The sequence below is a fragment of the Vipera berus genome (assembly GCF_964194415.1).
Source record: "Vipera berus genome assembly, chromosome: 3".
Classification (NCBI taxonomy): Eukaryota; Metazoa; Chordata; class Lepidosauria; order Squamata; family Viperidae; genus Vipera; species Vipera berus.
Window position 1 is genome coordinate 2,267,624 of NC_138204.1, and position 25,612 is coordinate 2,293,235.

General features: G+C 47.2%; 1 protein-coding gene across 2 annotated transcripts; it reads right to left on the reverse strand.

Annotated features, from left to right (window-relative positions):
• KIF3B (kinesin family member 3B) lies at positions 1 to 25,112 on the reverse strand. 2 transcript variants are annotated; one of them, XM_081323744.1, is made up of 10 exons: positions 24,879 to 25,091; positions 19,010 to 19,109; positions 14,900 to 16,389; positions 14,088 to 14,189; positions 12,715 to 12,837; positions 11,590 to 11,708; positions 11,166 to 11,279; positions 8,347 to 8,452; positions 5,112 to 5,290; positions 1 to 2,811 (listed from the first exon to the last, which is right to left on the reverse strand). In XM_081323744.1, the coding sequence occupies exons 3-10, from the start codon at positions 16,307 to 16,309 to the stop codon at positions 2,721 to 2,723; spliced, it is 2,244 nt and encodes a 747-aa protein (XP_081179870.1). In that variant the 5' UTR covers positions 16,310 to 16,389; positions 19,010 to 19,109; positions 24,879 to 25,091; the 3' UTR covers positions 1 to 2,720. The 2 variants fall into 2 exon arrangements, with proteins under 2 accessions (XP_081179870.1, XP_081179869.1); XM_081323743.1 differs by lacking the exon at positions 19,010 to 19,109 and having other exon boundaries at positions 24,879 to 25,112.
• Between the last annotated feature and the right edge of the window lie 500 nt (positions 25,113 to 25,612).

Below are 25,612 nucleotides of genomic sequence, written 5' to 3' on the forward strand. Positions count from 1 at the left end.
TTTTACATACGATAAATCCAGATGGTTTTTTATTATATTTTTTCAGGTGCACTTTTACATTCCTAGACAAGAGAGGCTATTACAGGTACAAGCTTTAAATCCGTGGACAGAAAAAAGAACTATTGACAATGTTCTTTATGTACAGGTAAAACAGTAGCCGGTTAGGTACAACCCCAGGAAAGGAAACACTGGTTGCAGGAAACGGTAGCATCTCTCATATCCCGCCCTTTGGATAATATTCCTGGGCGAGTCTCCCTGGCACCAAGGGAAGCTTATTCACTCCAGTGGGACTTACACACAGGTAAGGAGCCCAGCGAATGAATTTTCCATAGGCCTTGAACAGATCCTCTGTTGCAGGGGTCCCCAGACTTGGCAGCTTTGAAGACTTGCGGACTTCAACTCCCAGACTTCCCCAGCCAGCGTCGCAGGAATTCTGGGAGTTGAAGTCCGCGAGTCTTCGCAAGAGGCCACGGCTGGAGAAACCCCCCCCCCTGCTCTATCGGTTTAGCTAAATAGTACCAAGGTTTAGTGTTCCTAGCCAGCGTGGGATACGAAGAATCAATTCGACATATTTAGGGGTAGCAAGTCGGGAAGGCCTGCCTTAAAGAACAAGGCAATCAATAGCTGACACCCCGGCTTACGAAAAGGTTTCCAAAGGAGGTGTCGGCTTCGGAAAACACTCGGTACGTGAAAGGTTAAGACGGAGCAAAGTGTGAGGCGTGGGAAAAAGCAGGGGAGTCAAACTGTTCCAAGGGTCTCAAGTCAGCAATGCAGCCAGCCATTAGGGGAATAGCTCAGTCCCCCCCCCCCCAGTTCTGTTTCTGCCGAACGCTTGCCAAGCCGGCGGATGAAATTCCGGACAGGCCTCGTTCTGCCGGCGCAGAGTGAAAAGCAACAGGCTGGCGCGCGGCTTCCATCTTTGCATACTTTTTAATCATCTTTGGATTCGTCACCGAGCTTCCGCCTCTCAAGTCGGTCAATTTTTATTTTTTATTTTTATTTTTTTTTAATGACAAAAGGGAATTAGCCACAGCCAAAGAGGGGGTGGGCCTGGTGTCTGTTACGTACGATTCTAAAAGGCCAACCAGCTCACCAAATAAAACGCCCCTCTGATCCGCAGCTGAGCAGCTGCTCACCAGCCCAGAAACGTACTTGGCAAATGCAAAATAGCAGAAGGTAGCGAGGCTGGGGGGGTGGGGGGGTGAGGGGTCTCCTGAGGCACCACGCCAGCAGAATGCCTCTTGGGGTATCCTTAGAGAGGGTGCAAGACCCTGGAATTTTTATGCCTCCCCCCTGGAATAGGAGCGACTCGAGAGAACAAGCAACAAGGACCCTTACGCTGAAGAGTACGTCTTGAGGATCAGTCCTCGCAGACCCAATGCAGACCTACACCCTTACACACAGTTGAAGAAAACATGGGTGAAGGAGCTGATGAGAATATATTCACAGTTACGACCGTCAAAACGTAAAAAAAAAAGGGGGGGGAGGGGGGAAACGACAACTGAACTTGCCATGTGCAACAATGTGAAATAGACAAACCGAACTACAGAACAATACGAAGGTGGGTGGGTGGGGGGGCACAGCCTTCAGCTCTCGGACCCCACCCCCTTTTCAGCAGCATCTTAACTTTCCACCCCTTGCTTGGTAGCCTGCCTTATTGACGAGGAGCGAGTTCAAATCTCTCCACCCAGATATTTGGGGTCCCTCTCTCTCTCTCAAGCTTTATAATGCTGCCATTGAGAGGACAGCAGAAGAACCCCCCCACCACCACTCCAGAGGTTTAATTTCTTCTGGGGAGGGGGGGGGAAACGAGATAAGAAGCCAGGTCAGGTAAGCTACAGTTGGAAGACCAGGAAACCTTGGGTCACGAATGCTCCCAGGTTGTAGAGGAGGAGACGGCGAGGAGAGGAAGGGGACAACGGTTGTGTGGACAAACTGCTAGACCAGGTAGCCCCCACTGGTCTTCATGGCGGAGGTTCTCCTGGAAACCAATCCACCCGGAACCGTGTTTGGTGGTGGTTGTTGTTCTTTCTTAAATTCGTCCTTGTAAACAAGCCAAGGACCTTCTATCGCCAAAAAAAATAAAATAAAATGGAGAGCGGGTTTCGAAACCTTCCCCTTGGCCTTGCTACCGAAAAGCTTTTGTGGTATATTTCGACCTCGCCTCTTTCGCAGTTCCAACCCGCCCACCCCACAAAAGTGCCAGGCTTTCAACAGAAAGGGGAGGTGGGGTGGGGTGGGGAAAAAGCCGTCAAGGCTAGCAAAATAATAATAATATTAATAATTCTCTCGTCACTTCTCAACCTTGCTATCGGGCGTCATCGAGGTGACCGCAGCGAGACCAGCCTTTGGCTGCAAGGATCGAAGAAAGAGTGTAAAAGGGAGAGAGGGAGAAGGCCACAGAGGGGGAGAGGGGGGGAGCAAGGGGACGTCCGTCCCCCCGCTCCCCGTGTTTCTCTGGGCTTCTAAGACAGACTAATGTAACTCATGCATTTCTGGTTTCCTAACTAAAAGCTCGTTCGCCTTCAACCCCGCAGCCCAAGGAGCAAAACCGTTCCTTCGCGGTAGGCCAGAGACCGCCCTGGGGAAACTGTTCTTCTCAAAAAGGCCTTTCTCCGGGACTTCTCCTTTTTAAGTCCTAACGCCTCGCGGCTTTGTCGCTCGCCTCTGCATTGTGCGGCAAAGTGAGAGCCCCTGCCCTGGGCAGGCGCAACCGGTTTTTACTTGGGGACCAGCCCACGAGACTGGGGGTACAGCTGAGAGCTGCAGGCGCTGGACGGGGAGCTGCCGGATTTCCTTCCAGTTTTAGGCCTGCGGAATGCAAAACAGACAGAGGAGAAGCGTGAAGAAGGGGGCCAGCTTTCCCAGCAAACGTCATGGGTAGAAAAGAAAGACGACAAATCGTGATCTAAATCAGGGGGGGGGGTGTTCCCCAACTCCCGGGCCGTAGACCGGCACCGGGCCACGACAGGCCAGAAACCGGGCCACGCAAAGCAGCGAAGCCTCATCTGTGGGATGCGGGCGGCAGGCGGAACCACACCTGCTCCGGTCCGCGGGAAAAACCTCCCTCCGAGGATCCGGTCCCTGGTGCCCAAAAGGTTGGGGGGGGGGGGGAAGGAAGACGCTGAAATTGCATTCCTGCATAGAATTTCATTTGTTGTGTACTTGTGTACTAACCAAAGTCACTGGGTTCATCCCTCTGGGAAGATCTTGCCTGCATAGTTAAAGTCTTTTTTTAATGCCAACTTTATTATTTTTATACATAACAAGGTGGCAAATATATCTTAATTCCTCCTTCCTCCTCTTGTTTTCCCCCGCAACAACCCTGTGAGGTGGGTTGGGCTGAGAGTGACTCGCTGGCCCAAAGTCAGCTGACTTTCACACCTAAGGCGGGACTAGAACTCACCGTCTCCTGGTGATTGGCCCAAAGCCACTCAGCTGGTTTTCATGCCTAAGGCGGGACTAGAACTCACCGTCTCCTGGTAATTGGCCCAAAGCCACTCAGCTGGTTTTCATGCCTAAGGCGGGACTAGAATTCAGCGTCTCCTGGTGATTGGCCCAAAGCCACTCAGCTGGCTTTCCTATCTAAGGCGGGACTAGAACTCACCGTCTCCTGGTAATTGGCCCAAAGCCACTCAGCTGGTTTTCATGCCTAAGGCGGGACTAGAATTCAGCGTCTCCTGGTGATTGGCCCAAAGCCACTCAGCTGGCTTTCCTATCTAAGGCGGGACTAGAATTCAGCGTCTCCTGGTGATTGGCCCAAAGCCACTCAGCTGGCTTTCCTATCTAAGGCGGGACTAGAACTCACCGTCTCTTGGTAATTGGCAAAAAGTCACCCAGCTGGTTTTCATGCCTAAGGCGGGACTAGAATTCAGCGTCTCCTGGTGATTGGCCCAAAGCCACTCAGCTGGCTTTCCTATCTAAGGCGGGACTAGAATTCAGCGTCTCCTGGTGATTGGCCCAAAGCCACTCAGCTGGCTTTCCTATCTAAGGCGGGACTAGAACTCACCGTCTCCTGGTAATTGGCCAAAAGTCACCCAGCTGGTTTTCATGCCTAAGGCGGGACTAGAATTCAGCATCTCCTGGTGATTGGCCCAAAGCCACTCAGCTGGCTTTCCTATCTAAGGCGGGACTAGAACTCACCGTCTCCTGGTAATTGGCCCAAAGTCACCCAGCTGGTTTTCATGCCTAAGGCGGGACTAGAGCTCACCGTCTCCCGGTGATTGGGTCAAAGTCATCCAGCCGGCTTTCATATATACTGTGGAATTAGAACACCCTGTCTCCCAGTTTTTAGGCCAGCACAAGAAGTAGTAAACCAAACTGGCTTTCTCTTTTTGTTGTTGTTTTAACCAATAGTCAAAGCACGGCTTACGCCAGTGTTTCTCAACCTTGGCAGCTTGAAGATTTCACTCCCAGAATTCCTCACGGACTTCAATTCCCAGAATTCAACTCTCAATTCTGAGAGCTGAAGTCCACACATCTTCACGCTGCCAAGGCTGAATAACATTGGGTTACGTGTACACAAGTTTTAGAATTAGAATTAGAATTAGAATAGAATAGAATACAGAATAGAATACAATAGAATACAGAATAGAATAGAATAAAATAGAATTGTGGAATAGAAATTAGAATAGAATAGAATAGAATTATGGAATGGAATAGGAATAGGAATAGAATAAGATTTAGACTAGAATAGAATAGAAAGAACAGAATAGAATAGAATAGAATAGAATAGAATAGAATAGAATAGAATAGAATAGAATAGAATAGAATAGAATAGAATAAAATAATATTTATCGTCACTGTGCAACTCATAACCAAATTAACTACACAAGGAAAAACCACAAATAACATACATTTTGTGTGTGTGTGTGAGAGAGAGAGAGAGAGAGAGAGAGAGAAAGAGAGATTTATCCATCACATTTACAGAAGGAGTGCGCTGTTATCTCGGCTTTCTCTGTCTCTCATATTTCAGAAATTCCTGCATCTCCAGCAGATTTTTTTTTTACACAGAAATCTCTTCCCCAGTTAAGGAGGCTGAAAACCAGCCAATTCAGCCCTCCAACTTCTTAGACCTCCAAAAAGAACAGTGGGTTAAAATTCCAGCTTACCGGGATTTTGATTTCTTGTTCGACGTGCTCTCAAAAGTAGACGCGTCCACCTGGATCTCATCTTCATCTTGCAAAGCAGCTTCGAGAGCGGCCTGGACTTTGGGGGCGATGGCCGGGCCCTCGTAATCCCGCGTGGTCCGACTGGGCATATCCAGTTCCAGCAGGACGATGTTTTCTGCCTAAAATAGTCCAAATTCAGCAGAGTTTGATTATTTCAACAGTGTAATAATGTCTGGGTTTTTTAAAAAAAAATACTCCCTTTATTTTGGGATTATTGTTGTCTTTGGTACACCACACCAAGAAGTAACATTGGGACGTCTTATGGCTCTCATAATTAAATAAGAGACAATTAATAAAGGCCACAGATTGGAGTTCCGCAGGAATCTTCCCAACTCATGGTTGGCACCTGCTAGGAATGTAAAGACGGTTGGAGTTAGTCTGCTTGTGGCTACATAGGGATTCTAGGCTGACCCCTCTTTTAACTCCGTCCCCAGATTCTGCCACTGCTCCTATCTATCTCAGTCCAGAGGTACTAAAGGATGCAGTGGCCTGCCCTTCTTCCCCAAAATGAAATCTGTCACTCCGGAGATCTTCAAAGAGTAAGGTTCTCAGCTAGTCCTATTTTGTACAAGACAGGTTGTCATAAAAATAGAATAGAATAGAATAGATTTTAGAATAGAATAGAATAGAGTAGAGTAGAGTAGAGTAGAGTAGAGTAGAACAGATTGTAGAATAGAACAGAACAGAATAGATTGTAGAACAGAACAGAATATATATTTATTTATTTATTTATTTATTTATTTATTTATTTATTTATTTATTTATTTATTTATTTATTTATTTATTTTTCGGTTTATATACCGCCCTATTCCCAAAGGACTCAGGGTGGTTTACAAGGCAAAATTTAAAAACAATCCAATATAAAATTAAAATAAATTAAAATAAATTAAATTAAGTCTAGCCACAAAAATTAAATCACAATTTAAAAACATTAAACCCCTCAGTCCAGACCAGATAGCCCAAAGAGCCAGGTTTTTAGGTCCCGGCGAAATGAACGAAATGAATAGAATAGATTTGGAAGGGACCTTGGAGGTCTTCTAGTCCAGCCCCCTGCTCAAGCAGGAGAGAACCTATACCATCTCAGACAAGTGACTGTCTAGTCTCTTCTTAAAAATCTCCAGTGATGGAGCACCCATGAGTTCTTGTGGCAAGCTTTTCCACTGGTTAATTGTCCTCAAATGTCAGGAAGTTTCTCCTCAATTCCAGGTTGCTTCTCTCTTTGGTCAGTTTCCAACCATTGTTTCTCGTCCTTCCCTCTGGTGCTTTGGAGAATAATGTGACCCCCTCCTCTTCTCTGGGGCAGCCCCTCAGATACTGGAACGCTGCTATTGTGTCTCCCCTATTTCTTCTTTTCCTTAGACTAGCCAAACTCAAGCCCTGCAGCCATTCTTTGTACGTTTTAGTCTCCAGGCCTTGGATCATCTTAGTTGCTCTGCTCTGGATTTTTTCCAAACTCTCAACATCTTTTTTGTGGTATGGTGACCAAAACTGCCTGCAGTATAAGTACCGGTAGTCTCCCACTTACAACCATTCATTTACTAACTACCCAAAGTTACAACAGCACTAACGAAGTGACTCAGGGCCAATTTTCACCCTTGGGACCGTTGCAGCATCCCCACGATCAAAATTCAGCCGCTTGGCAAGGGGCACGTATGTATGAGCGTCCCGGGGTCATGTGGTCACCCTTTGTCCCTTCCCAGCCAGCTTCCAACAAGCCAAGTCAACGTGGGAAGCCAGATTCATTTAACGACCACAGCATCCCCCTAACAACTGTGGCGATCGACTTGGCTCTGTGGCGAAAGGGTTGGGAAAAAAAGGGACAAAACTCGCCGAACAGCTGCCTTGCTTTAGCGATGGAAATCGTGGCCGTAGGTCGAGGAGTACCTTTGTGTGACGGGTAGGAGTTCTGCAGAGACTCAAGGGAAATTCTGTGGGGTCCCGGCAGGACGGGAGGGGCGGAGATACGCGGGGGAGGAGCGCTGCCGTTTCCCTGCGATCGGTCGTAAGGACGAATGACCCCAGGGGCACTGGGGCAGCCGTAACTTCCAACCGGGATCGTAAGTAGCTTTGGAGAGATCTGGACATTAAGTGACCGGTCGTAAGACGAGGATCAGCTGTACTGTACTCTTCACACTTCCAGGCCATGAAAGGCTCCTGGAGAACAGGGACCTCCCAAGAGACATGACGTCACTTATCTCCGGTCTACTACACGGTCCTTTCCGCAGTTCCAAGAAGGCTCCACCACGCCCATCTGCACCCCTCAGGTGACCCTGAAGACACAGGTAAGCCTCCAGGTAGCCTTAAGGACTCTCTAAAAGGATGCAAATGACTGGTTGTCTGCAAGGAGTATAAATCCTTCCAATCCACTTGAAGACATTTCCCTTCTCAGCCAAGAAATAACTTCAGCTCTGATTGGATGGTGGGGAATGGAAGGGTTTATACTCCTTGCGGACAGCTGGTCATTTGCATCCCTTTAGAGAGCCCTTGAGGCCACCTGGAGGCTTACCTGTGTCCTCAGGGTCACCTGAGTGGTGCAATTAGGTGGAGCCTTCTTGGGACTGCTGAAAGGAATTCTACACCCATTTGCACCACTCAGGTGACCCTGAGGACACAGGTAACTCTCCAAGTGGCCTCAACGACTCTCTGAAAGAAGGCAAATGACCAGGCAGTCTGCAAGGAGTATAAATCCTTCCCATTCCCACCCTCCAGTCAGAACCCGAAGAAGCTTCTTGGGTGAGAAGCGAAACGCCTTCAAGGAAAAACAAGAAAGTCCAGTTGCCTCCTTAAAAAAAAGAAGCACCTTTGGGACAAGTGAGGACACAGACGAACCTCCAGGTGGCCTCAGTGACTCTCTAAAAAAATGCAAGGAGTATAAATCCTTCCCTTCCCCACCTTCCAGTCAGAACCCGAAGAAGCTTCTGGGATGAGAAGGGAAACGTCTTCAAAGGAAAAACAAGGAAGTCCAGTTGCCTCCTGAAAAAAGCACCTTTGGAACAACCATGACCAGGATGACTGGGAATCTCCACAGACCCCGAAGAGAAATCCCACTATTTTTATAGGACCTAAAGGCCTGTTTTGCACATCTTTCTCAGGTTGAGGCCTCCTTGTGTTTATTTTTCAGGGCACTCCTTGTTTTTATTCCCGATCTCCCCCACAAAACACAGTCGGAGCTCACCCTGTACCGAGCTTCCGGGCGGACCATCATGGACATCCTCGCGTGCTGACTCAGCGGCCTCTTGTACCCCACGGCGGACACCGGCCTTCTCATCATCTGTTGGTTCCTGGAGCAGGGAAGGGAAACAGCAGGTCAAATACACAAGGCCCTCCCTCCTGTATGAGGAAAAAGACTTAATAATAATAATAATAAAGTTGGAAGGGACCTTGGAGGTCATCTAGTCCAACCTCCTGCTCAGGGAGGAAACCCAATACCATTTCAGACAAATGGCTGTCCAGTCTCTTCTTAAAAACTTCCAGTGTTGGAGCATTCACAGCTTCTGGAGGCAAGGAGTTCCACTGGTTAATCGTTCTGACTGTCAGGAAGTTTCTCCTTAGTTCCAGGCTGCTTCTTCTCTCCTTCATTAGTCCCCATCCGTTGCTTCTTGTCCTGCCTTCAAGAGAATAGCTTGACTCCCTCTTCTTTGGGGCAGCCCCTGGGATATTGGAAGGCTGCTATCATGTCCCCCCTTGCCTTTCTGTTCATTAAACTACACATACCCAATTCCAGCACCCGTTCCTTGTATGTTTTGGCCTCCAGTCCCCTGATCATCTCCAACTTAAAACACTTAAGCGTAATGAAAATCCTAACCAGTTAAGGAGGTTTCAAATATTTGGGGGCAAACAAACTTAAATAAGAATTGCAAACAGGATCTATGGTAAGGCAATTGAGATGATCAGTCGGAAAAGAAGCTTTATATCAGTGTGGTTGTTATTTGTAGACATATTAGAAAAAGTCTACATTTAATTGTTATTTATCTAAATGATAAGAACGGTATTAATTAAAGATTGGCAAAAGGGAACATTTTTGGAAGAAGAAAAAAAACATGAAGCAAAACGTATTATGTGGACTATAGAATTATGGAAACTAATTGTTATTGTTTTTTTAAATATAAACCCAGACAACACAATGTTTACCAAATATTAAGGTGATTATGCAAAAATAAATAAATAATAACACATATTTAAACAAAAAACAAATACACAATGCCCTCTCTGTTTATTACACACAGATACACACACCATAAGGTTCGGAGAGCCTATGAAGATAACTATTTAGTCTGGAATGATATAGGATTTCCTCCCTGAGCAGGGGGCTGGACTAGAAGACCTCCAAGGTCCCTTCCAATTCTGTTATTCAGTGGAACAACCTGCCTCCACAAGCTGTGAATGCTCCAACACTGGAGGTTTTCGAAGAAGAGACTGGACAAGGATTTGTCTGAAATGGTATACGGTTTCCTCCCTGAGCAGGGGGTTGGACTAGATGACATCTAAGGTCCCTTCCGACTTTTGTTATCCTGTTCTGTCAATGTCCACATCTCTGTACAGGAAGTCCTCGATTTATAACCATTCATTTAGTGACCATTTGAAGTTACAACAGCACTGAAAAAAGTGACTTATGACCGTTTTTCACACTTGTGACCATTGCTGCATCCCCAGGGTCACGTGATCAAAATTCAGACGCTCCCTGGGGGTGTGTGTCACGTGATCCCCTTTTGACAAGCCAAGTCAGAACGGGGGAAGCCGGATTCCCTTAACAACCATGTGACTTAAATGAACAACTGCAGGGACTCACTTAGCGACGGTGACAGGAAAGGTTGTCAAAGGGGGCAAGCCTCGCGACTATACGACCCACAGCTGAGCCCAAAACCTCCGTTGCTAAGCGAGGCAGTCATTAAGTGAGTTTGGCCCCCTTTTACGACCTCTCTCGCCGCAGCCGTTAAGCGAAACAGCGCAGTTGTGAAGTTAGTCATCCTGTCGTTAAGTGAAACTGGCTCCCCCCCCCCCCCGTCGACGGGGCTTGTCAGAAGGTCGCAAAAAGGGACCCCGGAACCCTGCAACCGTCGTAAACACGAGCCGGTTGCAAAGTTGCCAAATTTTGATTACACGGACCGTCAGGTTGCCCCAAAGGTGCTTTTTTCCCCCAGGAGGCAACTGGACTTCCTTGTTTTCTTTTCTCTGAAGACGTTTCTCTCCTCATCCGAGAAGCTTCCTCAGGTTCTGACTGGATGGTGGGGAAAGAAAAGGATTTATACTCCTTGCAGACAGCTGGTCATTTGCATTTTTTTTAGAGAGTCGTTGAGGCCACCTGGAGGTTTACCTGTGTCCTCAGTGGTGCTTTTTCAGGAGGCAACTGGTCTTTCTTGCTTTTCTTTGATGACGTTTCGCTTCTCATTGTATCCTGTATCCAAGTGGCCCCAACGAATCTCAGAAAGACTACTAACGACCAGATGACTACAAAGAATATAAATCCTTCCATTCCCCGCCAGGCACCTGGACTTTCTTGTTTTTTCTCTTTGAAGACGTTTCGCTTCTCACCCGAGAGGCTTCCTCAGGTTCTGACTGAATGGTGGGGAAGGGAAGGATTTATACTCCTTGCAGACCGCTGGTCATTTGCCTTCTTTCGGAGAGTCGTTGAGGCCACCTGGAGGTTCGCCTGTGTCCTTGATTAATCAAAATTGAGCAGCCCTCCCTCAACAGAGGGGAAGGGACACGACACCGTCTCTCTCCAGTCTACAACACGGTCCTTTCCGCAGTCCCAAGGAGGTTTCTCACCCATTTGCAACATCCAGGAGTCGGTTGCCAAGTGCCTGAATTTTTGATCACGAGACTGTGGGGAAGCTACAACGGTCTTAAGCGTGAAACACCTCTGCAAGTCACATTTTTCAGTGCCCTTGTGAACTTTATACACAGTCACGAAGCAAAGCGTTGTGAGTCCGGGACCACCCGTCAGTGAACCTGGAGGTGTTCCCTCAACCCTCCAAGTGAAAGAGGACTCACTCCAATCGGGTGATGGGGTGAAGTTTCCACTGGTCCTCCTCCTCGTCGAAGAAGGATCTGTTCATGATCTTGTTCTTCTCTTCCAGAGGAATGAAGTTCTCAATGATCAAGTGCCTGCGTCGGATCGGGAAAGGAGGAAGTGAGATACGGCGAACCCAGAAGATTGTTTTCCTTGCTGGACTACACTTCCCAGATGGGTCACGTGAAGAGGTCTCATCTCTGGGGCAGCTGACCACCATCACGTTCCTTCCCTCCCACGCTCTGGACCAGGGGTGGGGGGAATTATGGCCCTCTTGTGGCTTGTAGGCTTCAGTCCCTAAAATCCCAGCTTCCCGGGCTGGCTGAGGAATTCTGGGAGTTGTAGTCCGCAAGGTAGAAAGGAGCCACCTTATTAAAGAGTAATACACGGTTAGTTGGAACCTACTTCAGCTTGAGCTCCCGGGTCAGCTCGTTCTGAGTTTGTTCCAGTTCTTGTCTCTCCTTGATGTGCTCCTCCTGCAGGTCGTGGATCTCAGCCTTCACAGCTTGCAGCTTAGAAAACAGCTGGAAGAGAGGAATACAGCTGTCGAGGGTGACACGCACAAGGCTACCACCTCTGCACAAAAAGACCGTGCATGGGCAGTGACTAGAATCCTCCTCCTCCTCCTCCACTCTGCAAACCCCACTCCCTTCTAACACTGATGATGTTCCCTAGTTGGGTCACGAAACGTCTGCAAGAAAACAACCAAGCTCAGAGAGCACCAAAGACCCCACAGTTATCTTCCTCCTCCTCCTCCTCCATTCCCCTCTAGCATTGATGACATTACCTAGTTGGGTCACGAAACGTCTGCAAGAAAACCACCCAGCTCAGAAAGTACTATGGATGCCCTCCTCCTCCTCCTCCTCCTCCTCCTCCTCCTCACACCCCACTCCCTTCTCGTCCTGATGATGTTATCTAGTTGGGTCACGAAACGTCTGCAAGAAAACAGCCAAGCTCAGAGAGCACCCAGGACCCCAGTCTTCCTCCTCTTCCTCCTCCTCCTCTCTTCTTCTTCCTCCTCCTCCTCCTCCTCCTCCTCCTCCTCCCTACTAGCACTGATGATGTTCCCTAGTTGGGTTGTAAAACCTCTGCAAGAAAACAGCCAAGCTCAGAGAGCACCCAGGACACCACAGTCCTCCTCCTCCTCCTCCTCCTTCCTCCTCCTCCTCCTCCTCCCTACTAGCACTGATGATGTTCCCTAGTTGGGTTGTAAAACCTCTGCAAGAAAACAGCCAAGCTCAGAGAGCACCCAGGACACCACAGTCCTCCTCCTCCTCCTCCTCCTTCCTCCTCCTCCTCCTCCTCCCTACTAGCACTGATGATGTTCCCTAGTTGGGTTGTAAAACCTCTGCAAGAAAACAGCCAAGCTCAGAGAGCACCCAGGACACCACAGTCCTCCTCCTCCCTTCTAGCATGTTCCCTAGTTGGGTCACGAAACGTCTGCGAGACAAAACTGCCCAGCTCGGGGATCACCGTGGACCCCTCGTTCCAACCCTGAGCGACAAAAGATTTTCCCGGACTGGTTATCACCTTTTTCAGTTTTTTAGTTTTGATGTCCACCTCCTGCTGTAAGGAGCTGTAGGTCTCCTTCAGCTCCAAAGTCTCTTCATCCCGGCTTTCCATCTGCTGTTGGATTTCTCGTTCCCGTCGTTTCTGTAGGACGCATCAAAGGGTTGGCGTTCATTTAAAGCAGGGGTGTCAAACTCAATTTCACTGAGGGCCGCATCAGCATTGCGGTTGCCCTCAAGGGGCCGGGTGGGTGTGGCCTGGGTGGGCGTGGCCTACTGGGTGGGCGTGGCTAGAGTGCCTATGGCCTACTGGGTGGGCGTGGCCAGCTCTACATCGTTGGCATCAAGGGTGCCTATGGGGGCCTGGGCAGGAGTGGGACAGATCTGAGGGTCTCTGGCAGGAGGAGGGTCTCTGGGCCAGGGCCAAGGCAGTGGGGGCCGTTCCCTCACTGTTTCCAGGATGCCTTCGCGGGCCGCGTGAAACCACTTCGTGGGCCGGATCCGGCCCCCGGGCCTTGTGTTTGACATGTCTGATTTAAAGCTTCTCAATTCACTAACCCTACGCCTTCCCGCTCTTGTGAGGGAGCCCTTGATAGGGGGAACTCTGAACTTGGCTGAGGAATTAACCCACCTCCCAGCTTCTTTATCCCACCGTAAATTGTCAATGAATTAAAAGTGATGAATGAAGTCAACAAGTTCGGAAACCCGTTTGACTCTCGCACTCTTCACTTAAAAAAAAAACGTCAATTGCTGATTCTCAAGAGGTAGCGACTGATGGTACCGCACAGAAATTTTAATCAGATGGAAAAAAATGAAAGATTGTTGGGGGCAATTAAGCTGACTTTGTAATAACGCCGCTTGGGTGTGTGTGTGTGAAAGCTCTAATAAGCAGGCATATACATAGAAGGAAGGCTACTGCTAAGCTTGTAAGCCGCCCTGAGTCTTCGGAGAAGGGCGGGATATAAATGGGATTAAAATAAAAAATAAAATAAAATAAAAGGTGGATGGCTACTTCAAGCGACGGCGGTTTATGACAGGTTTTGCTGGAAAGTGGCACTCTTCCAGTTCCCAGCCCAAAGAAAAGGTCCCCTGGCTATAATGGGTTCACGTAAAATGACTGCCCTGTTCGCTTAATGACCGCAGTGTCCATTTATCCACCAAAAAGAAGTGAATAAAATCAGGCAGGGTCACATGGTGACCCGCTTTACGGCCTCCGTAACCTGCGGCCGTAATTCCTGGCTCAGTTACACTTGTTGAGGACCTCCCGTAGTTTTCACACCTGCGAAAGACGTTCTCAGGACCCTTCGTCCCAGTAAGAAAGAGGTCTGCAGGTGAACAGCAAAATGAAAGATGTGGGGGGGGGGGAGGAAATGGGCAGTTCTGCCCTTATCTCACCTGCTCAGCAATCTCTTGCCGCTTCTGTTCCAGAATTTTCTGCTGCTCGTTTGTGTGGTCCACAATGTTCTTCCCACCAACAAGAAGCTTGCTCTCCATGGCCTTAGAAGCAAAAAATTAAGGAGCGCCGGGGGAGAAATTTCATAAAATTAGAAAGTAGCAGATATCATCCTGGTCTCACAGCTGTAATTCCCGTCAAAAGTTTTAACATTTCTATCTATAACTATATCTATCATCTATTTTTCTCTCTCTCTTCACCCACCCACCTATCTCTACCTCTCTATCTCTATCTCTCTATTTCTTTATCTCTCTCTCTCTCTCTCTCTCTTGGTATCTATCTATCTCTATATATTATATCTATCTCTGTCTCTGTCTCTCTCTAATCTCTATCTATCTCTATCTCTATCTGTCTCTATCTCTATCTAATCTCTATCTAATCTCTATCTCTATCATCTGTCTCTGTCTCTATCTGTCTCTATCTTATCATCTATCATCTATCAATCTATCTATCTATCTATCTATCTACTATCTATCTCTCTTTATATCTATATCTATATCTCTCTGTCTCTCTCTCTCTATCTATCTAATATCTATCTGTCTCTATCTCTATCTAATCTCTATCTCTATAATCTCTGTCTCTATCTCTGTCTCTAACTTATCTATCTATCTATCATCTATCTATCTATCTATCTATCTATCTATCTATCTATCTATCTATCTATCTATCTATCTATCTATCTATCTATCTATCATCATGCTGGTTAATGACCAATAAAAACATACTCCTGGAGATAGTATAAAAGAGATCTCACCTTGATTTTGGCCCCCAGCTTTTCAGCTGCTTCTTTCTCACGTTTCAAGTCTTCCATCTTCTTCTCCTTCTCCTTCAGCAGCCTCATCTTGTCCTCGGCTACCAAGCTGTGGTCCTCCAGGATGGCCTTCTTCTCTATCTCCAGCTTCTCCTGCTGCTCTTTCCAGTAGTCATCTTTGTCCACCCCTTCCTCTTCTTCACCCTCCTCCTCTTCACCCTCCTCCTCTTCTTCCTCCTCTTCCTCCCCCCCGATCCCGTCTCTCCTCCTCTCCTTCTTCTTCCTCTTGACGATGGACCTCTTCTCCAGCTGGGCCTTCAGGCGAGCAATTTCTTCTTGGAACTCCCGCAGGAGAGCATCTTTGGGGTCTTCGTTGACTCTGGGCTTGTTCTTGATGTTCTTGGCCCGGTTGGCGTATCGCAAGGTGGTTAGGGTTTCCTCGACGTTATAGGAGGCCGGGCCGATGTTGGCCACCATCACCGTCTTGGCGTTGCCGCCCAAGGAATCCTGGAGCAGGCGGGTCAGCTTCGAGTCTCTGTAGGGAATGTGGGTGCTTTTGCCGTCCACGAGGGCCGATATGACATTGCCCAACGCTGAGAGAGAGAGGTTGATCTTGGTGGCCTCTTTCAACCTCTCGCCCTGGGCTCCCGTCTTGGACTGACGCTCGCTGCCCGCCAGGTCCACCAGGTTCAGCTTCCCGACACGGATGTGGTTCTCCCCGTCCAGCCCAACCTCGCTGCATTCAATGGTGATGACAAAAATGGCGTGGGAGCGGGAACTGTGTTCGTTCATGTTTGTGGCGCCCACCGAACGGTTCTGGTTCCCGACGTTCATCACGTGCTCGATTTCCTTCACGCTTTTGGTGACAAAGGACGAGAGGTCTTTGACGTAGACGCCCGTGTCGGGCCGCTCCTTCAGCTCCAGCCTCTTGGACTGGTCCTTGGAGAGTAAGTCCCTGATTTCCTCTTGGTAGATCTCCAAGTAGGAGGCCCTGACCAGGTACTGCTGGTTCTGAGACCGAGAGATGTGAGTGAAGATGTGGTCGAAGGAGTTGGGGATGACCCCTCTTTTCTCCGGGTCTCCGCGCACCCCTTCCATGGTGTACGTTTTCCCCGTCCCGGTCTGCCCGTAGGCAAAAATGGTCCCGTTGAATCCCTGGAGAACCGAGTCCACCAGCGGCCGGAATGTCTCATCGTAAAGCTCAAACTGTTTGGAGCTCCAGTCGTAAACCGCATCAAAGGTGAACGTCTTTGGAAGCTCGTGAGATGTTCCCTTGGGGTTCTTCACGGAGACTTGCCCCAGTTTCACGTCCACGTCCACCACTTGCTCATAGGAGGCCACTTTCTCTTTGCCGTTCATCGGCCGGCATCGTACGACAACTCTGACCGTCTCCGAGCACTTTAGCTTCAACATGACAACAGATTTGCATGGGGGGGCGGGGGGGGTCAAAGGAACTGATGGCGGGATCAGGAAGAGCAAGGATTCTTCTAATCCTGCAAAGAACATAGTGCGACAACAGAACGTGAAGTGCTCGGACGCTGTAATTGTTAGCGTAGCAAGCGGAAGTTCCTACTCTATCGGATTAACACTTAACATCCTGGACTGGGGGTGTCTAACCGTGGCCACTTTAAGACTTGAGGACCTTCAACTCCCAGAATTCCCCAGCCAGCCACAATAAACCCTTCTATTCCCCACCCTCCGGTCAGAGCTGAAGAAGCTTCTTGGAGGAGAATTCCGAAAGGTCTTCAAAGAAAAAACAAGGAAGGTTTATGGAATTGTAAGCCACCCTAGGTCATTTGATAATGAGGTGGGGGACATACAAATGTAATCAATCAATCAATCAGTCACTCCTTCTGGGAATAAAGATCACAGCTCTCCTCTGCTCAGCCTGACCCCTTGCTACCAGCTCTTCTGTACGTACTTCACCTGCCAGATGACTCCAGATGAAGATAAACGTGGCTCCAGACTCACACGGGTGCAACTGAACGGCTGACAAAGGCTGTTGTTGTCAGAGGAACGGCAGTGACTCACACCTTGCCCTCCTCTGTGTAAAGCAGGGGTAGGCAACCTTGGTTTTTTTATGACTCGGGAACTTCAATTCCCAGAATTCCTGAGCCAGCCATGCTGAGGGGAAAGGGAGAAGTTTCCAAGCTGAGCCATGCTGGGTCAGGAATTCTGGGAGTTGAAGTCCACCAGTCATGAAGGGGCCATATGCTGGCTCAGGAATTCTGGGAGTTGAAGTCCACCAGTCATGAGGGGGCCATAGTCCCCCCATGCTGGGTCAGGAATTCTGGGAGGTGAAGTCCACAAGCCAAGAAGGAGTCATAGTTCTCCCATGGTGACTCAGGAATTCTGGGAGTTGAAGTCGAGTCATAAAGGGGCCAAGGTTGCCTACCCCTGGTGTAAAATGTAAAGGCTTGAGCCATCGTTTTACCATCAGCTCATCAGCAGAGCTTAATGTTGGCTAGATCCCGCCAGGTTTTTAACCTTGGCATCTGTTTGCAGCACAACCCTTATTCTCCCGGCCAAAATGGAATCCGTTGTGGCTTCCGATTCATGCTGAATGTCTTTGCTACTCTTCTCATTCCCACAGGGATTAAATGGAGAGATCAGGTGCATTTCTGACTTATGGGAAATTCTTCACATCCACAACCAGCCTCTATCCTCACCCCTCACATCCTTCAGGAGAAAAGGGTTATAATTGAGCAATTTTTTGTTTTAAGATAAAGCTGCCTCGGAGCAGAACTCCATCCGGGTGACCTTGTCGTGTCCCTGTAGTTTTCTTGGCTGCAAAACCAACCGCTGTGCTATTCTTGCATTTTTCCCAGGACATATTCCCCCCCACAATTTCCTAGTCCTAGCCTACGTCTGGACACATTTCTGGCTGAAACCAGATCTATTTTTGGTTTAAGTCAGCAAAGGTGAGTCTGACACCACGACCATGAAGCTGGCCAATTTTTGGCTAACCTTCTGGAGGTGTTGTCATCCTTCAGCACGGGAACGCTTTACATCTTAGCCCTCTGCAATCTCTCCTGTTCTCCAGAGGTATTTATGACTTTGGGTTTCATAATTCCCATAAAGGGGCACAATAACGGAAGTGAGGGCTGATACATCGCCCGGGGTCCTCATCTAGACTATTCAATTCAAACAGTATAGAGCTGGAAGGGACCTTGGAGGTCATCTAGTCCAACCCCCTGCTCGGGCAGGGAACCCTATACCGTTTCAGACAAATGGCTGTCCAGTCTCTTCTTTAAAAACTTATGATTATTATTATTTGCATTAAAGAAGTTAAGGTCTCCTCTCCTGAGGAGATCCATCTGGTAGGACCAAGAAGAAGGACCTTCTCTGTGGTGGCCCCGTCCCTGTGGAACATCATCCCTGAGAAGATAAAATTAGCCCATCCTGACACCCGTTTTCAAAAGGCCCTGAAGACGTGGTTTTGCCAGCAGGTCTGGGGACCCCCAGGGAGATACGGAGCCCATCAAGCGACTGGCCTGATGGCTGTTGCCAGGGGTGGTGGGGCTACTTTGAGATTTGTGTTGGGGTTTTATGTCCTGGAGTCCCTGTGAGTAGGTTGGGCAGCCGTCCGCCATTTTCTTAATCAATGAATCTACAGAGCTGCCATAACCAAACTCTTAGAAGTCAGCAGGTTATTCAACCTGACAGTCCTTCTAGAAATAAACATTGGCAAAGAGTTGCTTTTTTTTTTGGCGGCACCAAATAAGCATTTTATGCGGAGTATAGCCTGCACTATGGTCCAGCGTAGAACGCACCCCCAACAAAGGCCACAGCCTTAGTAAGGCCACATCTGGAATGTCGCGTCCAGTTTTGCCCACCGCGTTACAAAAAAAGATGTTGACACCCTGGAAAAAGTGCAAAGAGGAGCAACTAAGACAATCAAAGGCCTGGAAAGTCAAAAGTGTGAAGAACGGCTGCGGGATTTGGGTTTGGCTAGTCTAGAGAAAAGAAAGACGGGGGGGGGGGATGGGGGGGAAAGAGGAGAGACAGGATAGCAGTCTTCCAGTATTTGAGGGGCTGCCCCAAAGAAGAGGGGGGCGAGCTATTCTCCAAAACATCTGAAGGCAGGACAAGAAACGATGGATGGAAACTAACCAAGGAGAGAAGCAACCTAGAATTCAGGAGAAACTTCTTAGCAGTGAGGACAATTAACCAGCGGAACAGCTCGCCTCCAGACGTTGCGGGTGCTTCATCACTAGAGATTTTTAAGACAAGACTGGACAGCCACTTGTCTGAGATGGTCTAGGGTCTCTTGCCTGAGCAGGGGGCTGGTCTAGAAGACCTCCAAGGTCCCTTCCAGCTCTAGTCTGATTGTATACCCCTCCACACAGGCCTTGCACAGAAACGCCATGCTAGCTTGTCACAAACGTTTTAGAAAGTGCTGCCCAGAAACAGCACTTAACCTTATTAAACCTAAGGCTATCTGGCCCAGATCCCAAAAGGATTCTAATCCATTAGCTGGAAGCTCCAGACTGCATTTTTCAACTGGCTGCCGGTCTAAAACATGGAAGCCATTCAAATCTTGCTTTCTTGGAATATAGAGGATGACGTTGTGTCTGAAAACCAAGTCCAGCTTTCCGCTGGAAAGAGTAGAGTAGAGTAGAGTAGAGTAGAGTAGAGTAGAGTAGAGTAGAGTAGAATAGAATAGAATAGAATAGAATAGAATAGAATGGAATGGAATGGAATGGAATGGAATGGAATGGAATGGAATGGAATAGAAATATGGAATAGAAATAGAATAGAGTAGAGTAGAGTAGAGTAGAGTAGAATAGAATAGAATAGAAATATGGAATGGAATGGAATGGAATAGAACAGAAATATGGAATGGAATAGAAGAATAGAATAGAATAGAATAGAATAGAATAGAATAGAATAGAATAGAATAGAATAGAATAGAATAGAATAGAATAGAATAGAATAGAATAGAATAGAATAGAATAGAATAGAATAGAATAGAATAGAATAGAATAGAATAGAATAATAGAATTATACCATCTCAGACAGGTGATTGTCGTCTCTTCTTGAAAATTTTCAGTGATGGTTCATTGTGGGATTGACTTTACTGTCATTTTAGACACCCCGACAAGGGGTCCCGGTGCCTGGGCATGGCTGGGCCCTCTCTGGGTTAAAAGAAAGAGTCTCTTGCTATGTAAACATGCCAGGTACCCCTACAAATGTAATTAAACAAAAGTCCCTGCGTGGCATCGCCTGTCTTTTTTTTTTAATAAGCCCATTTCGTTAAGTAGGTTATTTGTGTATGTCTGCTCTCATCGGATGCCCCGTTTTTATTTTTCAACTACTTTTAATCTACCTCTCAGGGGAGACAGGGAACCCTCACAACACTGGCCCTGTCTAATGGGAGTTGTTTTAAATTTTGTTTTATATTATACACCATAAGTCACCGAGAATTCTTTGGATGGCAGTGGGGCAAAAAAAAAAAAGCAGGATTAATAAATCAAAACAGCTGCTTGGCAGAGTTCAGAATACTTCTGTCAACTGTAAAGGCTTCAGAATATTTTCTGTAAAGAAACACACGGGCAGCTGCAGCTAAACTTGTTTTTCCATTATTGTACCAATATTGTACCAAACTCAAATCCTTCGGCCACCTCATGAGAAGGAAGGACTCACTGGAGAAGAGCCTAATGCTGGGAGAGATGGAGGGCGAGAGAAGAAGGGGACGACAGAGAAGGAGGTGGCTGGATGGAGTCACTGAAGCAGGAGACATGAGCCTAAATGGACTCCAGAAGATGGTAGAGGACAGGAAGGCCTGGAGGAACGTTGTCCGTGGGGTCGTGATGGGTGACCAGACACGACTTCGCAACTAACAACAACACCCATCTTGTTACCATCTTCACAGGAGAGGAAACTCAAAGGGCCCCTATTGATAATACAGCATTCATTTATTTGTCCAATCTATACAGCTGTCCATCTCACAAACAAGTGACTTTGGTCAGTGCAACACAAGGCTAAGAAACAGTCACGTTGATAAACAGTAAAAATATTTTCATTCTTAGGGCTGGTCACACGGTCAGCCAGAAGTTCAGACCAGATTTGACATTCCTGTCCACTGAGTCCTTCCAGAGGACCTGCGGTGTTGATGTTTAATGGTGTTAAAGGTCTTAGTGTAGCAACTGTGACTTCCTTTGTTTTTCTTTGAAGACGTTTCGCTTCACATCCAAGAAGTCCTAAGTTAGAACTGAAGAAGCCTTCTTGGATGAGGAGTAAAATATCTTCAAGGGGGAAAAAAAACAGGTAAAGTCCAGTTGCCTTTTGGAAAAAGCGCCTTTGGGACAACCATGACCTGGATGACTGAGAATCACCACAGACACCATCTTAACGTTGCCAAGCTTCAGAAATTGCTCTAAATAAAAGTCTAGGTGCATGAAAACCAAAATCAAGGAAGTCGCGTTATAGTTTTGAGTTGTATGAACTCAGTCAGTGTGCTTTATTGAATATACCGTGAAAACGGGCAAACACTTAGCAAGATGAGCAGACCTTTATTTGCTTTCTCTTCAAGAAGTCAATCTTTGCTGTGGGTCAGCCATAATACAATTTTTGCAGAACGACATCTGCCACCCAGCCCATCAAATTCTGATCTTCCCAGCAACCTTTTTTTTTCTATGGAAACCAGTCAGTTACAGATATTCGTGCATATATATATTATATGGAATGATTTGACAGGAAGGAAGGAAGGAAGGAAGGAAGGAAGGAAGGAAGGAAGGAAGGAAGGAAGGAAGGAAGGAAGGAAGGAAAAAAGGAAGGAAGGAAGAGAAAGAAAGAAAGAAAGAAAGAAAGAAAGAAAGAAAGAAAGAAAGAAAGAAAGAAAAGAAAAGAAAGAAAGAAAGAAAGAAAGAAAGAAAGAAAGAAAGAAAGAAAGAAAGAAAGAAAGAAAGAAAGGTGAATGAATGGAGGGAGATAGAAAGAAAGAAAGAAAGAAAGAAAGAAAGAAAGAAAGAAAGAAAGAAAGAAAGAAAGAAAGAAAGAAAGAAAGAAAGAAAGAAAGAAAGAAAGAAAGAAAGAAAGAAAGAAAGAAAGAAAGAAAGAAAGAAAGAAAGAAAGAAAGAAAGAAAGGTGAATGAATGGAGGGAGATGGATCAATAGAGATGGATAGATGATAGAAAGAGAGACACAGAGAGATGATAAATGATACAGAAAAAAACAGGCAGATAGAGAGATAGAGATAGAGACAGACAGATACTCAAGGACCTGAAAAGTCCTAACTTCATCTCAGTTAAAAAAAAATAATTAAACTGGCAAAATGCAAGAGAGCCACGAAAGACGTTTTGATACCAGGAATAACATCCAATATATCTCATGGCTAAATTCCGTTTCTTCTAAGACAGGGGTAGGCAACCTTGGCTCTTTTATGACTCATGGACTTCAACTCCCAGAATTCCTGAGCCAGCCAGTGCTGGCTCAGGAATTCTGGGAGTTGAAGTCCATGAGTCATAAAAGAGCCAAGGTTGCCTACCCCTGTTCTAAGACAAAGCTGATTTCGCTTGAATCAGCTCATGGAAAATGCAGCACGTTGCCCCCAAGAAAACTCAACACAAATGAGTATTTCCAGTTCGGGCAGCCGCTAAGCTAGGGGTAGGCAACCTTGGCTCTTTAATGACGCAGGGCCTTCAACTCCCAGAATTCCTGAGCCAGCCAGCATGCCTACCCCTGCGCAGCTAAGCATTGACTTGGCCACAGGCAGGGAGGCATCTGATCTGCCCCAAGCAGCAACAGGGAAACTCAATCCTTAGAAAGGAGAGTGGGTCAATGTTTATCTCTCAGCCCAGCCCCATGGGACTCCCACCCTCTCCCCAGGGTCTGACAGGACCCCCACCCTTTTAACCTTTCAGGGGTGGCATCAGAAAAGGGTGATAAGGTGCCGCCAGGTTTTTCTGGAGTTTATTTATTTACCTACCTATCATCCTTCGCACCCGAAGGACTGATTTACTGTTCCTTCGGCTTTTTTTTTTAAGAAGACAGCCATTTGTCTGAAGTGGTATAGGCTTTCCTGCCTGAGCAGGGGGTTGGACTAGATGACCTCCAAGGTCCCTTCCATCAGCATCATCATTATTTACATGGTTTTGTTTTTGGCTTACAAGCTACCCAGAGTTTGACTTTTAAGATGGGAGGCTATGCAAAGGGAATGAATGAATGAATGAATGAATGAATGAATGAATGAATGAATGAATGAATGAATGAATGAATAAATGCCAGCTGGGTGACTGAGCCAGTGCTTCTCTCAGCCCACCTCACAGGATTGTTGTTGTGGGTAGGAGAGAAGGCAAAAGGATTAGGCATATTCCCCATACAAAAAGTCTGGGATAAAATTAGATATCAATATTTATTATTTTACCACACATTTTTTAGGCAGAGGACATCCCAAATACCGCCGCCCCCCCCACCCGGATTTCTCATTTTCCCACAAAAACCCTACATGGTAGGCTCACAAAAAGGGCCCCCAGCCCACAATCCTTCACTTCCATAGCAACAAGCTGCCTTGCCTAGCAATGGCAAGTCTCCCAACCAGTTTTCATTGATTCATTCCATTGTTCATCACATGGTCAGCCAAATGTTCGGACTGGATTTGGCGTCTTTATCCAGTTTTATTTTTTATGAATGAATGAAAGCCAGTTGGCTGACTTTGGGCCAGTATGTTTCTCAGCCCAACCCACCTCACAGGGTTGTTATTGTGGGGAAAAGAGAAGGCAGGAGCATCAGGCATGTTCCCCACGCGGAAAAGGCTGGGGTAAAACTCTGTGTGTGTCTGTGTGTGTAAGTATATGTCCATGTGCATGTGTATATGTGTGTGTATATGAATGTATATATGTAAATATGTTTGTGTGTGTGTGTATATATATATATATACAGGTGTGCATGTGTGTGTGTGTGTGTGAACAATATTATTTTACCACACATTTTCAGGCAAAGGACATTCCGAATACCCCTCTTTCTTCTCATTTCCCCACAACAACCCTACAAGAGAGGCTCACACAGAAAGGCAACTGGCCTAGAGTTACCCAACGTCCATTGATTCATTCAATCATTATTATTATTGCTCATCACACAGTCAGTCAAATGTTCAGACCGGATTTGGCATTTATCATTCTTATTTTTATGAATGAATGAATGAAAGAAAGCCAGCTGGCTGACTTTGGGCCACCACTGTACTTCAGCCCAGCCCACCATACAAGGCTGTTGTTCTGTGGAAAAGAGGAGGAGGAAGGATTATTGGATATGTTAGAGAGAGAGAGAGAGAGAGAGGGAATATGATATAGACAGATATGATGGATATGATAGATATTATAGATATGATGGATGGATAGATATAGGATATAGAGATAAAGATATAGATGATACATATATATATATATATATATATATATATATATATATATATAAGAATATGATAGAGGTAGATAGAATAGATATAGATATAAAGATACAGAGATAGATTGATAGAGATATATAGAGTATGATATAGATAGAATATGATAGAGATAGATGATAGAGATATGATGGATAGATGGTAGAATAGATATAGATATGATGGATATAGAATATGATATAGATAGAATATGATGGAGAGATAGATGATAGATAGATAGATAGATAGATAGATAGATAGATAGATAGATAGACAGACATGATAGATATGATGGATATGATAGATATGATAGATATGATGGATAGATATAGAATATGATATAGATAGAATATGATAGATAGATAGATAGATAGATAGATAGATAGATAGATAGATAGATAGATAGATAGATAGATAGATAGATAGATGATAGATAGATGTGAAAAAATACAAAAGCGGATCCAGGCCCAGGACAGCCAGATAAGGAAAGCGGGGAGGGGGCGACTCAAGGTAAGCATGGAGGGGGAAGCGCCGGGCCTTCTTGGCCGCCAAGACCTCCTCCGAGGCCCGCCAGGCGACGCCCCCTCCCCGGCAACGGCTTACCTCGCGGTCGGCTGCCCCTCCGGCCATGACCGCCGCCGCTCCCGGCCCCGGGGCCGCCTCAGCCGTCTCAAGCGGCGGGCCCGGCCTGGAAGGTAAGCCTGCGCTGCCGCGGTGCCCGATGGGGCGTGTAGTCCTCCCGTGCGGGGCCTGGGAGGGGCCGTCGGACGCGCCCCCCGGCCTCGGATCCGGCGTGAGGCGGCCGGGTTGCCGCTGAGGCCGCCGCACACTTCCTTGGCAACGCGGCCGCCCGCCCACAAGCCCTCACTTCCGTAGCGACCGGCGGCCTTGCCTAGCAACGGGCGCCGCCCGGCCACGCCCCTCCGCGCTCCAGGGAGGCGGGGAGGCGGGGCAGCATCCGGGCAACTTCTCGCGCCCCGAAGGCCGCGCGAGACGCGCCTGGCTCGCCTCAGAGCGGGCCGCGGTTCCCCTCTCAGTGGCTCGGACAGGGCCGGCACTGAGAAGCCGTGGCTCGACGCGCCCTGATGCCGACTGTACCCCGGCAGGCCTTGAAGAAGAGACGGGACAGCCACTTGTCTGAAATGGTGTAGGACAGGGGTAGGGAAGCTTGGCTCTTTGATGACTTGTGGACTCCAATACCCAGAACTCTGACTCAGGAATGATGGGAGTTGAAGTCCACAAATCATCAAAGAGCCAAGGTTGCCTACCCCTGCCCTATACCATTTCAGACAGGTGGCTGTCCAGTTTTTTCTTAGTGATGAAGCACCTATAGCTTC